Raw genomic sequence first — 14,159 nt, 5'->3', positions numbered from 1 at the left:
ATTTTATAAAATTCACAACTTAGGACACTTAATAGTTCAGTTTTTGAATATATTTAATTCGTGTCCGACTCTTTGTGACCCCATGGACTGTAGCCTACCAGGCTCTTCCGTCCATGGGATTTTCCAGGCAAGAACACTGGAGTGGGTTGCCATTTCCTTCTCCAGAAACCTAAAATGTTGATAATAATTTAGACTCTATACTGCAACTTCTGAAAGTCAAAATAGTTACAAGTAATTCACATCCTTTAAACCCACGGTTGTCAACTAGGGGTGATTTGGCCATCCAGGGGACACTTTAGTGGAAAGAGTACTATTTTAGCATTTAGTGGCTAAAGACCAGGGATGCTGCTAAACATGCTACAATGCATAGGACTGCTGCCCACGAAGAGAATTATTCAGCCCCCAAAGTTAGTAGTGCTGAGACTGAGAAACACTGCTTCAAATTGAATAACTGGAATCTATATCCATACTGCTTCCTCCAGAAAAGTGAGTGAATACTCTTAATTTTTCCAGGCCAGGAGAACATGCAGACTATACTGAAACTTCATTAATGTGGCGAAAATAAAAAAGGGTTGCAGCTTTAAAAAATTCAGTGCAAACTGGCCTTAATCTCTGCTCTTCAAAATGCCAAAAGAGAAAGTACTTTGTTTGTAGACAAGTACTTACTCTTGGCTTGCCAGTCTGTTTTGTCTAAGATAAAGAATCAGCTTCACAGGAGAGATGCTGCTATAGCCGTTATCCTCCCAGACACTCAACTCCTCTGCCAAAGGAAGAACTAGCTTCATTTTTAATAATGAGCTGCAGTTCCCCTAGCCATTCTCACTTTTTATATAATTAATTATAACTACTCACTGTTTGCACGCCAGAGCCTCATTAATATCAGCATAATTACTCTCTTGGTATCAATTAACATTTCTGATGTTTGTCCAAAAGCACTGCACTCTGAGGCTGTCCATGCCAAAGTGAAACACAGACGTATAGATCAGCTATGAATGGTGCAACTAAGAGTGTGTCCCTTTAAGAAAGAGCAATCCATCACATATCTCATTAGAGAGTGATTTGCTGCATTTGAGATTTGTCACTAAATTGGCCCATCGTGGCAAAGTGCTCCTCTGAGGAATGGTTCTTTGGCAGCCATCCAGACACATAGTACATACCTAGCAGATTCCATTACCTTTGTAATTTGCTATCCTGTAATGTCATCAGGACCAACTTGTTCCCTTAAACTTCCCCCACTACCTGACTCTGTGTGATGTTAATGAACTTGGCTGGTACATACCCGGGTGTAGCACTCCAAACCCAGGGGGACAGCTCCTGTGCTTCAAGCAGAACTCCAGCTCCAGATAGCGCCCCTCCTCACATTCACACACGCGGTTATGGGTGCGACTGCACTCCTGCTTGACGTACTGCAGTTCCTTGCACACTGGGCTGCAGTACAGACACTCGTCACTGGTGTGCCAGGTGTCCGTGTAGTAGTGGTCGGGACAAGGGGCACACACGGTCTTCCGCCTTGTCGTGCACGGCTGTTTCAGGAAGGTGCCAGGAGGACATTTGTCACACATCAGCTGACGAGAGCTCTCAGGGTCATAATGAAGGTACTTTGGAGGAAAGGTTTCCTGGGTGGTCCATTTAATGGAGATGTCTAGGAACTAGAAGAAGAAAGGGAAATAGTGGTATGTTAGCATGGAAATGGGGTGATTCTTCTGTGCAAAAGCATCATTAACCTCAGAGTCCTTTACTACCTGGAACCTCATGCTGTTCCTGCCTGAGTAGCTAGGACCACAGAAAACAAGTTCAGAAGCCATAACTCTTGCCTCTAAGTAGATTAATCTCCAAGACCATGATGGCAGTACCAGCAAAGTGTATTAGGAAAACATAGCTCACAGATAGCTGGAGTGGAAAGCTCATCAGAGTAGAAATTATTACACTTAGATGCACCGCTAAATAGCCTGTGTGCCTTGAGTAATACTTTATCTCCCTGGGTTTTAGGACAATCATTAGATTAGTGAGTTGGGTGAACTAGATTCTCAGGATAGCTATACCAGGATCCCTAGACTCCTTGATAAAAATGTAGATTCCTGGAATTTATATTCCTAAAAATTCTGATTCTACAGATGTGAAGTTGGGACTGAGGATTTAAAAATGTCCTGCAATGATTCCCATCTGTAGAACCCATACACAATAAATATTATTTCACTTATTCACTTGTTGGTAGTTATGTACCAGGCTCTGTTCTGGGTATTTGGGATACAGCAGTGAATAAAATAGTCAACAAACTCTATCTTATGGACTTTATTTTAATAACAAATTATACATAAATTATGTGTTAGAAGATGAATGTTGTAAAAAAGTGAGCAAGTAAAAGATTGGAAATATGGAGGGGAAGGTGGAGAAATTACAATCTTTATTATGGGGTGATGGTCACAGTAGTATATTTAAGATCAGTTATTTTTCTTTCAGTTTTCCTGTTCTAAGATGTAATGGTTTCACAAGTATGCAAACAGTTGGTGATTATACTCACTCTGGTCATTCATTCACTCATGCAGCAGATATGTATTGCATACTTACCAGAAATATGCTGATGAGAAGATGTAATCTTTGTGCAGCTGCTAATCTGCTGGAAAACTATTAAAATTTTAAGACTGATATTTCCTCCAGAATATCAGTGCAGTCTTGAATCTTATAGGTGACTGATGTCTAGAAATGATCACCTCTCTTAAGGTTAATTGGGGAAAACTCGAGGGAGTAGGCAGGGTTTCAGAAGTTTCTATCCATAATGGCCGAAGAGGTGTGTGCATAGGAGAGAGACAGTTGTGTGGGCCAGAATCCTGCTTGTGAAGGTGGCTCCAAATGAGTATTCTTTCTTGTATTCTAGATCTCAAAAGGTCTTCAAGGGAACACTGAAGTAGTTCTTCACACTAATTAAGAGAAAAAGTGTTGTTTCTGTGTAGGGGTTGTTTGTTTGGCTTTTATTGTTTGTTTTTGGTACAGGGATCAACACTGACTATTTTCAGACTTTTGGGAAGTGACAGGCTAAACACTAATTTTTTCTAAACTCTCTTCTTTGCAGAACTCAGCAAATCTCACAGAAACCCTTTGACCTGGAGGAAAGTGTGCCAAGCTAGGAAAACAGCACTCCTTTTTGAATGAGGAATGACAGAGGTAAAGAAAGGCCTTTTTCATAAGCATTTGGGCATTTTAATAAGCAATAGAATCCACCTGCCAATACAGGAGATGCAAGAGATGCGGGTTTGATCCCTGGGTTGGAAAGATCCCCTGGAGAAGGAAATGGCAACCCATTCGACTATTCTTGCCTGGAAAATTCCATGGACAGAGGAGCCTGGTGGGCTACAGTCCATGGGGTCGTAAAGTATGGGACACAACTGAGCATGCATATACACATGCTCTCATTTCTTATTGGGATATGACTAGCAGCAAGGCAGTTTGGACCTAAAATGAGCTGATAAACCAGAATTGAATAAAATACCTTACCTAGGGCCACAGACCTTTTAACTGAGAGCAGTTTTCAGAGTGCTATAATGTAAAGGACCGCTAACCAACAGAAGATAGACTACAGTGGAAAATTGGGGCTGCCTTGATATTTTCAAGACACTCTCATGACCCAATGGTTTTGGGGAAAAGGATGTTCTTGAATTCCCCTGGGGCTTTTTATTGGCTAAGATAAAGTGGGTCAACAGTAGAAGAAAGAAATGGACCAGTAATGAGTGAAAGCTCTGGTTTGGTCTGTATCTTTCAGAAATCTGTTCATTCAACATACGTCTCTTGACCACCCACTGTGTACCAGGCATTGTAGAAGGTCTTAGCATATGGTGACCCACAAAACAAGGATGCTCTTCAGACTGCTCACAGTCTAGCGAGAAGACAGAGAAGTGAAGGAATAAATAATTACAGATAACGATCAATCTTTTGAAGGAAATGAAGCAAGATGAACTAACTTTGTTGCTACTTGGTCATTCTAATAATATTGTACTATATTTTTTAAAGGCCCTTTGTGTGGGTTTGGCTGAAATATTTCTAACATCCTCAACACTAAGGAATGAAGTATTCCTGATGCAACTTGCAAAGACACATGAAAGCAATGAGAAATGTTTTTATTTTTTTCTGTCTTGATGTTCACTTTCGATTTCCTGAAAAGCCACTTTTGAGGGTTCTGTTTTTTCAAGAGGGCCAGCTCAGAGGTCCACAGGGACACATCTGTCTTGCTTACTGTGGCTGAGTGAGCCCCATCCTGGTAGGGCTGGCAGTCCTGAGACTTAACCCTGCCTGATTTCCCATCATCCTGCCCTTCCCATGACAACGCAGCTCATTTACCCATTAGCTGACTCTTTTCTGTCTTACCAAGAAGAGATGAGGATGAAATGGGAAAACCCCACAGATGGTGCATGTGTTCCTCACTAGAAGCAGCCACACAAATACAAGATCTGACCGAGAATACTGATGCAATTTGTATTTTTCTAGGCAATTGGACATGACACTGTTGGTTTTCTGAAACCATGCTTAAGAAATTAGTTGCCATTTCTTCAAAATACAGGGAAGCTGAGGTGAAAGGAATCCACAGAGAAAAAAAATAATAAATTAGGTTGACTTAAGGATTAGAGAGCAATTATAATAGTGAAGATCATTTCCCCTAGGCTACCGCATGGAATTATCATATATATTTTTAAAAATCGGAAAGCCTTAAGGAACTGCAGACTTGTTTTCAGCAAATTCTATGGGGCCTCTGTGATTTACTTGAAAATTTTCCACTTTGGTAAAAAGACAGAACTCTGTGTGGCCAAAATTAGATGCTTAGCTCTCCATCTCTGGTTAGCCTCAATTCCCGCATGGAATTTCTGGAACCAATTCTTGACAGAGGATTGGCAAAATTAATAAACCTCTTCATCTCAATCCCCTTTCCTTCTTCTGCATTTTCTAGAAAAGCAATGAAAAATATGCCAAAGGAGGACAGTCCATCTTAACACTGGCTCTGTGTCCTTTGCCAGCTGATAACATTTAAAGTCTACGAAGAGTACAAAAGTAATTTTTGTGTGAAGTGAATAAACACTGATGAATATCTGCAAAAGCTAGGACTCGTGCATAGGTGTCTCTGCAGAAGCCTGAAGTGTCCTATATAAGAGTGTCCTATATTATAGTTTCCTATAAAAGAAGCTGCTTTTTCATGCTTAACTTGTTTTTAAATTGGAGGATAATTGACTTACAATATTGTGTTGTTTTCTGCTGTACATCAACATGAATCAGCCACAGGTATACATATGACCCCTCCCTCCTGAACCCCCTCTCATCTCCCACCCCTCTATGTTGTCACAGAGCACTGGGTTGAGCTCCCTGTGTCACATAGCAAATTTCCACTGGCTGTCTATTTTACATGTGATAATGATAAATCAACATTAAAATGGAATTTTCTCTCCATTTTTTCTTTCTTCCTCTTCCCATTCTATATCTGTCCACCAGCTACAAAAGTACAAAAGTAAATGAGGAACCAGTCCAGGTCACAGTAATTAGTGGAAGCAGAATTAAAACCCAGAGCATGTGCCATAGAATAGTATATCTTGACCAAATCCTTTAACATTGCATAGCCCTAACATGCTAGTTTTTCATTCAGACTCAAGAGCATAGTGTTAGGAGATTACAGAAGTGAGATCATCCAATGCCTTCCTGAAGTCCACATGAATGGATGATGTTTATTTCTTTGTGCTAAGACTAGCACCTGTCCAAGGTAACTGATATGGAAATATCTTAGATGACACGTGATTTCAGTATAGCTGACTACCGGTATTTGCTGCTTCTTAAAGGATACAGGAATATACTTCCTCCATCAAGTTTACTTTTGCATGATGCAATGCAGTCAATCCCCTGCTACTGCACTTATTCTCTGGTATGAAGAACCACGAGTGACCCAGTGGGTTTCCGTTTATGGAAAATTCATTAAAAGGAGCCCACACAAAGCTTGAAATAACTACTTGGTTTGGGAGTTCCTTTTGTGATCCCTCGTCATGATCTTTGCCGCAAAGAACTATTTGAGGACTACCAGAGTTAGCTAAACTTCTGGTCAATTTGGAAACCATGATATTTTACAATTCATCTTAGCCAAGAAAATAAACATTCAGGATATACACCACAGTGAGTTTCCTAAAGATCTCTTGTAGTATAAACTACAAATCTTATTAAAAAAAAAAAAAAAAAAAAACTCTTTTGCTCTGAAGGTTAGCTTATTTAACTTTCTATAGTCTTATGGTATAATGGGGCTTCCCTGGAGGCTCAGACAGTAAAGAATTCACCTGCGATGCAGGAGATCTGGGTTCGATTTCTGGGTTGGGAAGATCTCCTGGAGGAGGGCATGGCAACCCACTCCAGTATTCTTGCCTGGAGAATCCCATGAACAGAAAAGCCTGGAGGGCTGCAGTCCATGGGATAGCAGAGTCGGACACGACTAAGCAATTAAGCATACACCTGGTATAGAGGCCTCTTCCCTATTTCCTCCAATCCTTAAATTATTTATTTATTCATTCATTCAGCAAACACTTATTGAGACAATTACTATGCTCAGGAAATATTGCTAAGCAATAGAGCCGAGGAAGTTAATGTTCCTATTTCCTACAAGAATTCATCCAAAAGCCTCTGTTGGTGTAAAAAGTCACAAATTACTGCAAAACAATGAGAGGGAAAACAAAGGGAAAACAAAGGTAAAAAAAGGATCAAGAAAAGACTCAATAGAGAAACAGGTCAGAAATGAGAAGCTGAAATTAGGTAGTAGTAAGGAGGAGAGAAAAGATAGATATATGTTAGCTAATTGCCCGTGGAGGGAGGTACTAGAAAGAGTAAAGGAGGACATGCCCATGAATTATGACTATTAGGTATGTGATGTTGCTGTTAATTACTGACAGCAGAAGAAAGAAGCAGTTATGGAGGAAGACAATGAATTTGGTTCTGGGTCTTCCAACAACGAGACTCAAGTGATGATGTCGAGTAGACACTTAAATATATGTATCAGGTATTCAGGATAGAAATGCAGGTAAAGACACAGATTTAAAGAGATGCAAGTTCAATCCCTGGGTCAGGAAGATCCCCTGGAGGAGGGCATGGCAACCCTCTCCAGTATTCTTGCCTAGAGAATCCCATGGGCAGAGGAGCCTGGTGGGCTACAGTCCATAGGGTTGCAAAGAGTTGGACACGACTGAAGTGACTTAGCACAGGGTTATGAGCACATAAATGGTTCCAGAAACAGAGAAGTAGCATGGCATTACCCAGGGATTTTATACATAAAAAAAAATTAAAATATAACCTTTGGGACTTTACAAACATTTGCAAGATAAGATGAAAAAAAAAGAAGGAAAAAAACAGTAGGGATATTACAGAAAGTTTCAAGAAAAATGCTAAATGGATGATGAATAATAAGATATGAAAAATGTACAGCGTTTAGATCCATTAGATTGATATGAACTAACCAGATCTCTTTGCTGGGAACCTGCATGTTAGGGTTCCAAATTCAGTTCAACCACCAGCTTAATAACCCTTGGCCATTATCTTAGCTCTAAAAAGAGATAATTCTTATTTCATCTATTCCTATACAATTGTTTTCAATTGAGTAAAGGGACACAAATAAACTTGGTAAAGAATAAGATTCCAGACAAGAATGAGTCATGACTACATATGCTAATTACACAGGAGGTGGGAAATAGGGAACATTTTGAATCAGATTCATTTTTGGAGACATTTTGAAGTCTCTTGTTCAGGAGGAAGTCACAAACCTAAAATGTGCCCCAGTCAGTTATTTATCCTCTTCTTAAGTTGTTTTCAGAAAAAGCATCTCTGACTCGTTTTTAAAATCAGTTCCAGTATCTTCCCAACTTGTATCATTGACTTGGTCGAAAGGCAGTTCCACAGATTTGATTAAAGGGCTCAGATAGAAAAGGATTTGTTTCCACATACCTTAAATGTTTAGCATGGTGTCTTAAAGGCTTCCCAGGTGGCACTAGTGGTAAAGAACCTGCCTGCCAATGCAGGAGTTGTAAGAGATGTGGGTTCAACCCCTGGGTTGGGAAGATTCCCTGGAGGAGGACATGGCAACCACTCCATTATTCTTGCCTAGAGAACCCCATGGACAGAGGAGCCTGGAGGGTTACAGTTGCAGAGTCAGACACGACTGATGCAACTTAGCAAGCAGCATGCATAAGGTCTTATGGGCTTCCCTGGTGGCTCAGAGGGTAAAGAATCAGTCTGTCATGCAGTAGACCTGGATTCAATCCCTGGATCAGAAAGTGCCCTAGAGAAGGGAATGGCTACCCACTCCAGCATTCTTGTCTGGAGAATCCCATGGACAGAAGAGACTGGCAGGCTACAGTCCATGGAGTCACAAAGAGTTGGACATGATTGAGTGACTGACACTTTCCCTGCTTTTTTCATGGTGTCTTATACACAGCAAGTATCCAATATATATTTTAATTTTATTCAATCCAGTAGATATTGAATACCTACTAGGTATAATTAGGATTGCTGGTGATTCTATAGACAGATACAGAGCCTCCAGGTAAAGGAAGCATTTTCAAGGACAAGCACAAAATCTGTAATGTTTTTATCTGTAAAATGATAGTGATGACAAAATTTGCCTAAAGGAAGTTTTTTGTTTTTTTTTAAGCATCTTTCATTTTGCTTGGCATTTTGCATGGATCATTCTGTTTGTATTTAGCTTCTATTTTGAAGGTAAATGTGGGAAAAGCAGGTGGCTCATTTGAGAGGTTTATCTGCTGCTTCCATTTCTCTACCTGAGGGTCTGCCACTGCTTAATCATTTCCAGAACAGCCAGGATGAGGTCTCTAGGTAAGGATGCAGAGCAAATGCATTAAATCTATTCATCTATTAGGAACTGATGTGCTGCCAACAGCTTTTGCTACATAAACAGGAGAAAGGCAACAGGAAAAATTATGATTTATTAGATGAATCACTGGGCCAGACTTTACACTCTTTGCTTCCTGTGAGGCTGAAGAACTGTCTCTAGGTAAAACTTAACTTTAAATGTGTTTTGTTGTTGTTCCCTTCAAGAACTTTCCCTTTAGTTGTTTGTTTGGAGGCTTTTAGAATTAATTAGCAGTACCTTGTTTATGTCTGGAATCTACAAGAATTGTCAGAGCAGATTTGCTTCTGATGCTTTTGCTGCTTCAGAGTTTTACAGATAATTAACATTTGCTAGATTAACAAATAAATGAGAAAAATCTCTAAGAACTTGTGATGCAAGTAAACACGTCAAACTTTCCAAGGCAGTTGTGTGGACATCTCCTGCATTTTGAATCTCAGATCTTAATTTCTTCTCTTTACTTATTTGTTTAGTCATTCATTCAGTTGTGTCCAACTCTTTGCAATCTCCTGGACTGTAGCCCATCAGGCTCCTCTGTCCATGGGATTTTTCAGGCAAGAATACTTGAGTGGGTTGCCATTTAATTCTCCACAGGATCTTCCTGACCCAGAGATCGAATTCATGTCTCCTGTGTCTCCTGCATTGCAGGCGAATTCTTAACCTGCTGGGCCATAATCACCAGATTTGGGATATAACATCCATTTTGAAAATTTCAACTCAACAACAGAGCTGGCCACAATTTTCCTTTTAATTATATCCATTCAAGCCCACCAGACAAGCACAAGGGCGACATCCCTAGAATTTTCCAGAATTTTCCAGCTACAAATTTCCTGGCACTTTGGACTCAGAATTGGCAATACATTTTAGTATGTTGATATATTTGAACATCAATTATTAAATCCCATTTTATTTCTACCTTTCTTTGAGGATAATACCTTGTTCACATCATCTTATGAATTAATCTGGTTGGTGATGATTTAGATTGAAGCCCAATCAATATATGGTTAAGGGCATCTGGAGAGAGAAATTTAGAAAAGAACAGCCATGGTGGTTAGGAAATGAAATAGAAACTAGAAATGGAAATAGAATAAAACAGGATGTGACTTAAACATGTAGATGTTTATCATGTGCCTACAACAATGTGAAATATCCTTTTGGAAGTACTGGATGATATGGTGAATAATAATAGTATAGTATATTATAACATCATTACATAGTAAACTCTATACTTCACTTGTCATCCACCCCTCCAATCACCTCTGAGATGATAGTATTATCCCCATTTTATAGATGAAGAAACAGAACCTCAAAGAAGTTGAGTGATTGCTCAAAAGTCACAGAGCTAGTATACATTGAAGATAGGATTCAAATCTAATCCTGTCTGAACCTAAGCCTTTAACAATTGACTCTTCTCACTAGGGACCTGCAGTGTTAGGAAGGAGACAGGCATTTAAGTGATCACCTATGACACAATGTAAAATTCTGGAAGATCTGTATTTTGTCCATCTGTCCATACAGCCATCCATGCCACCTCATCCTATATCTATGCATCTATCTATCTATCATTTACATCATTTATCCTGGTGAATAAATTCCTCGCTCTTCTGTCCTGAAATGCAGTAGTTCACACAACTTCTCTAGAAGATGGTCCTGTGAGACTGAGCAGTGCGTTGCACTTTATACAAAACAGCAGCTTCTCAGTCAGTCATGCACCCGCTTAAATTTGTCTTCCTTTTTTGCTTACTCTTCTTTTGCTAGCCCCTGCTTCCCTAGGATTGCTCTTTCTAATAGAGGAGCTAAACTATAAAGTGTTTGCCTCATGTTCTCTATCCTGAAGGGTCTGGACTTAGAACTCAAGTCCGGTAAGGAAGCTGGGATATTTAATTTCATCAGGAAAGAAAAAACACAGTGGCCTCCTCTAGCTGAAGGAGGAGGTGAAAAAAGCATTTAAAAAATCCACTGGGATCACTTTGCCCAAGGATATGACTCTGAGTCCCATCCCAGGACCTTTGTATCTCCAGCAGAGAAAAGAACTCTGGTTGAAGGAACTCAGAGGCTTTCCTCTGCTTTATGGGTATTTTTCACTGGACTCCGCTGCTAGATTTCAGCTCCTATTAGAGAGAGAAAAAAAAAAAAATCTTCATCTAGGTCACCGTAGGGAAAATTACTTCACTTCTCTGAACCTTGGTTTCCTTGCCTGTAAAACAAATTCCAGTCTCTGCATCAGAGGGTTTTTGTGAAAATGAAGGCTGTTAGCATTGTCCTCTCTGTCCAGGACCTAGGATCTTATAAAAATTAATATCTGGAACAAGGTTGGTTTGCTGGGAAAGAAAATGTTGGGAGTCATATACAGGCAATGAGGTGCTCTAATGTACAAGTGACTTGGATCATTTAAACTCACAAATCTGCCAGAAGGATCACATCCACCTCCTTCCTCACCAGAGAAAGCTGGAAGGTACAATGTTACCATGTTTCTGGAAGGCAGGACAACGGAGAAGGCTTACAAACAGCAGGAATAGCTACATCATTGTTCAGTAAACATCACTCATACTTTCTAGTTGACCCATTATTTTAGCACAATCTAGTTGATTTTTTCCCCTTTTATTGGCTATTAAGAGACAGCAAACAGAGTGTGGGAACAGAGGATTCTGTCTCTCAGCCCACGTAGTATTCATTCTCCAGGGCATTTTCCTGACCTGGGAATCGAACCCAGGTCTCCCCCATTCCAGGCAGATTCTTTACCATCTAGCCACCAGGGAAGCCCAATGTAGTATTCCAGCACAGTATTAATGGTCATGCCAACACTTTCACTTTTCACTTTCATGCATTGGAGGAGGAAATGGCAACCCACTCCAGTGTTCTTGCCTAGAGAATCCCAGGGACGGCGGGGCCTGGTGGGCTGCCGTCTATGGGGTCGCACAGAGTCGGACACGACTGAAGCGACTTAGCAGCAGCAGCAGCAGCAACCTACCCATTAACATGCTTATTTCACCTGAAGGTGAAATGCTTCCTTGTGAATACAAATTCAAAGAAAACTCTGCTCAAAGAGGCTAAAGAGATGGCTAGTGACCATAATTACATCTCTTTAGTAAGTCCTGAGGGAATAGGGCTTCTAAGTAGTATATGAAAATATGCACATTAATGGCTTCTATGCTAGCTAAAGACAAAAAGGTCTTGTTTCCGAATTAAAAAAAAAAAATAGTTTTTAGCTTAAAAGAATAATCTGATCCTAAAACACAGAAGTCTTACTGCTTAAAAGTAGGTGACATTTCAAAAAGCTGCTTCCTCTTTTGATCTCCTTCACTTAAACAGAATTTCTTATCAATGAAACCAGTTGGGCACAAGGAACTTTGACAATTGCAACGAAGTAGATTTAAAAAATTTTTCTTTAGTATGCTTTTTTTCATAGATAACTAAGTCCATTTGATTTTTGTATGTCTGGCATATTCAATAGTATCAATATGTAATAAAACATTTTAATTTATTTTTAATGACAAAAGCCTAATTTTTTTTTTTTTTTTTCCCACTGTGCAACCCGCTTCAGTGCCTGCAGCCTACTGGCAGAGGCCAGGCAATGGTTTGGGGCTGGGTTTGTTCTGGCATGGGACACTATGAGAGGCCCAGAGGGATGAGCCAAAAGTGTAAAATTATAGCAGCGCTTCCAGATATCATCTGGTACAACACACCTATTTTAAAGGTGAACAAAGACCCAGAGAAATGAAGTCACAGACTGGACCTCAGAGTCTAAGGCAAAACTGAGGAATGAGATCTCTTGTTCTTGACTGCTGTTGTGGAGGTCTTACTATCATTACACGTCACAGATGGCTTCCTAAATTACTTCTGTTGGTTGTGATGATGGTGGTATGAATGCCAGAGGGAATTTAAGAATAGGGCCTTGATATCCATATTTTCTAAGAATAAAATACGTTTTTGAACAAGAAAGTAATATTACATGGCAATAGAGGTTTAGGGATCAAAGACCAGAGAAGAAAACTGAATTTACCAAAGGCAGTCACAAAGCTTAGATGAATTACTGTCTTTTAAATCTATATTCATCTTGACACTGATTTTCCTGTTTTATAGTTGATTATTTAAGAGGCTGTTATAGAAAATGCTTCCAAGGTACAGACTAAACGGAGGTGAAGAATCCTAAGGCTACTCTTTTTAATTTTATAGAAGATGCTTCTAGGAAATTAATGTTTTTCACTGTATTAAAACTGTGATAAAAAGAGGTGGATTTTAAAAAAAAATCTCAATAGGAAAGTAATAAATCAGAACCTTTGGGAGCACATTACTTTTTTAGAAGGGCTCCAGAAATGACATTGCATTTCCTCCTGTATCCTCTATCCATTTATGGTCTGGCTGATTCAGGTGCTTCTGAGAAACTGGGCTTGAAAAAAACTACCCAAGCACCTGGGAAGTTATGTCACCTTGTAGTTGAAAGAAACCATTTTAGTGTGTCTGTAGACTGTTCTGGCCTTTGGAACATTCATTTAGCAAGGCCAGGTAAATGTGAGAGGGAGTGGGTACCACACAGCTTCTTACCTAATGTGTTGTAACACTATTCTTATCCCTTACAACTGTCTAAAAGAATTCTTTTTTTAGACTTTCTATGCTAGTTACCCCAAAATAAATATTCTGTGGTAGTGAGTTCCTAAAACTAATTACATGTCACATAAAAATACCATGTGTATTTCAAGTTGGCTATACCTCACTCCTTCTTCTTGCATGGATAGTTTACAGATGTTGCTAGGATTTCCGATTGACTAGTTCCTGCTCTTGTGGGTTGCGAAGTTTTATTTTGATTTTTGTTTTCTTTTCTAAACATGGCTGCTAGTACTGTTCATATGTGCTTTTTTTTTTTAAACCTATCAGTATCAGAAATGCACTCTGGGGCATTTCCTCCTGCCCTCCTCTCTTGCCCTGTGAAATCCTCCTTTCCTATGGCTTTCAAAACCCGTTCTCTGCTCATGACCCAGATGTTCTGATCTCCAGTCCAGGCTTCTCTGAACTTTTTGAATCCAAATGCCTATTTGACATCTTCATTGGGATATTTTAAGAATGTATCACATTTATCAAACCAAAAAATGAACACTGATGGGTAGGTCAGAAGGGGGATTCAGTTAGGTAGCACCTGCAAGGGTCAGTATATAAGCCTGGTTCATTGTTGTTGCTCTCATAAGAATGGACCTCCATGAAGGTATTGTACCTTCACAGTAGAAATGGACAAAAATAAGTAGGAAAAATACTGGTCAGGTGGGTAGGGCGTTATATTTATATTTTGAAA

General features: G+C 39.6%; 1 protein-coding gene, 1 long non-coding RNA gene and 1 other non-coding gene across 3 annotated transcripts in view; 1 reads left to right on the top strand and 2 right to left on the bottom strand.

Annotated features, from left to right (window-relative positions):
- The window catches only part of TNFRSF11B (TNF receptor superfamily member 11b), a 28,129-nt gene that overhangs the window by 8,051 nt on the left and 5,919 nt on the right, over positions 1–14,159 (bottom strand). The window contains exon 2 of the mRNA XM_055546352.1: positions 1,280–1,649. Within this exon, the coding sequence (XP_055402327.1) occupies positions 1,280–1,649 (370 nt within the window). The remainder of the gene's footprint in view (positions 1–1,279; positions 1,650–14,159) is intronic.
- The window catches only part of LOC129626854 (uncharacterized), a 45,782-nt gene that overhangs the window by 29,771 nt on the left and 1,852 nt on the right, over positions 1–14,159 (top strand). Inside the window, exon 3 of the long non-coding RNA XR_008702258.1 lies at positions 3,071–3,162. This is a non-coding gene — a long non-coding RNA (uncharacterized LOC129626854). The remainder of the gene's footprint in view (positions 1–3,070; positions 3,163–14,159) is intronic.
- LOC129627490 (small nucleolar RNA SNORA42/SNORA80 family) lies at positions 12,397–12,531 on the bottom strand. The gene has a single exon (XR_008702629.1). It is a non-coding gene; the product is annotated as a small nucleolar RNA SNORA42/SNORA80 family (small nucleolar RNA).

Source organism: Bubalus kerabau, chromosome 14 (genome assembly GCF_029407905.1).
Source record: "Bubalus kerabau isolate K-KA32 ecotype Philippines breed swamp buffalo chromosome 14, PCC_UOA_SB_1v2, whole genome shotgun sequence".
Classification (NCBI taxonomy): Eukaryota; Metazoa; Chordata; class Mammalia; order Artiodactyla; family Bovidae; genus Bubalus; species Bubalus kerabau.
This window is presented reverse-complemented; position numbering and strand designations above follow the sequence as displayed.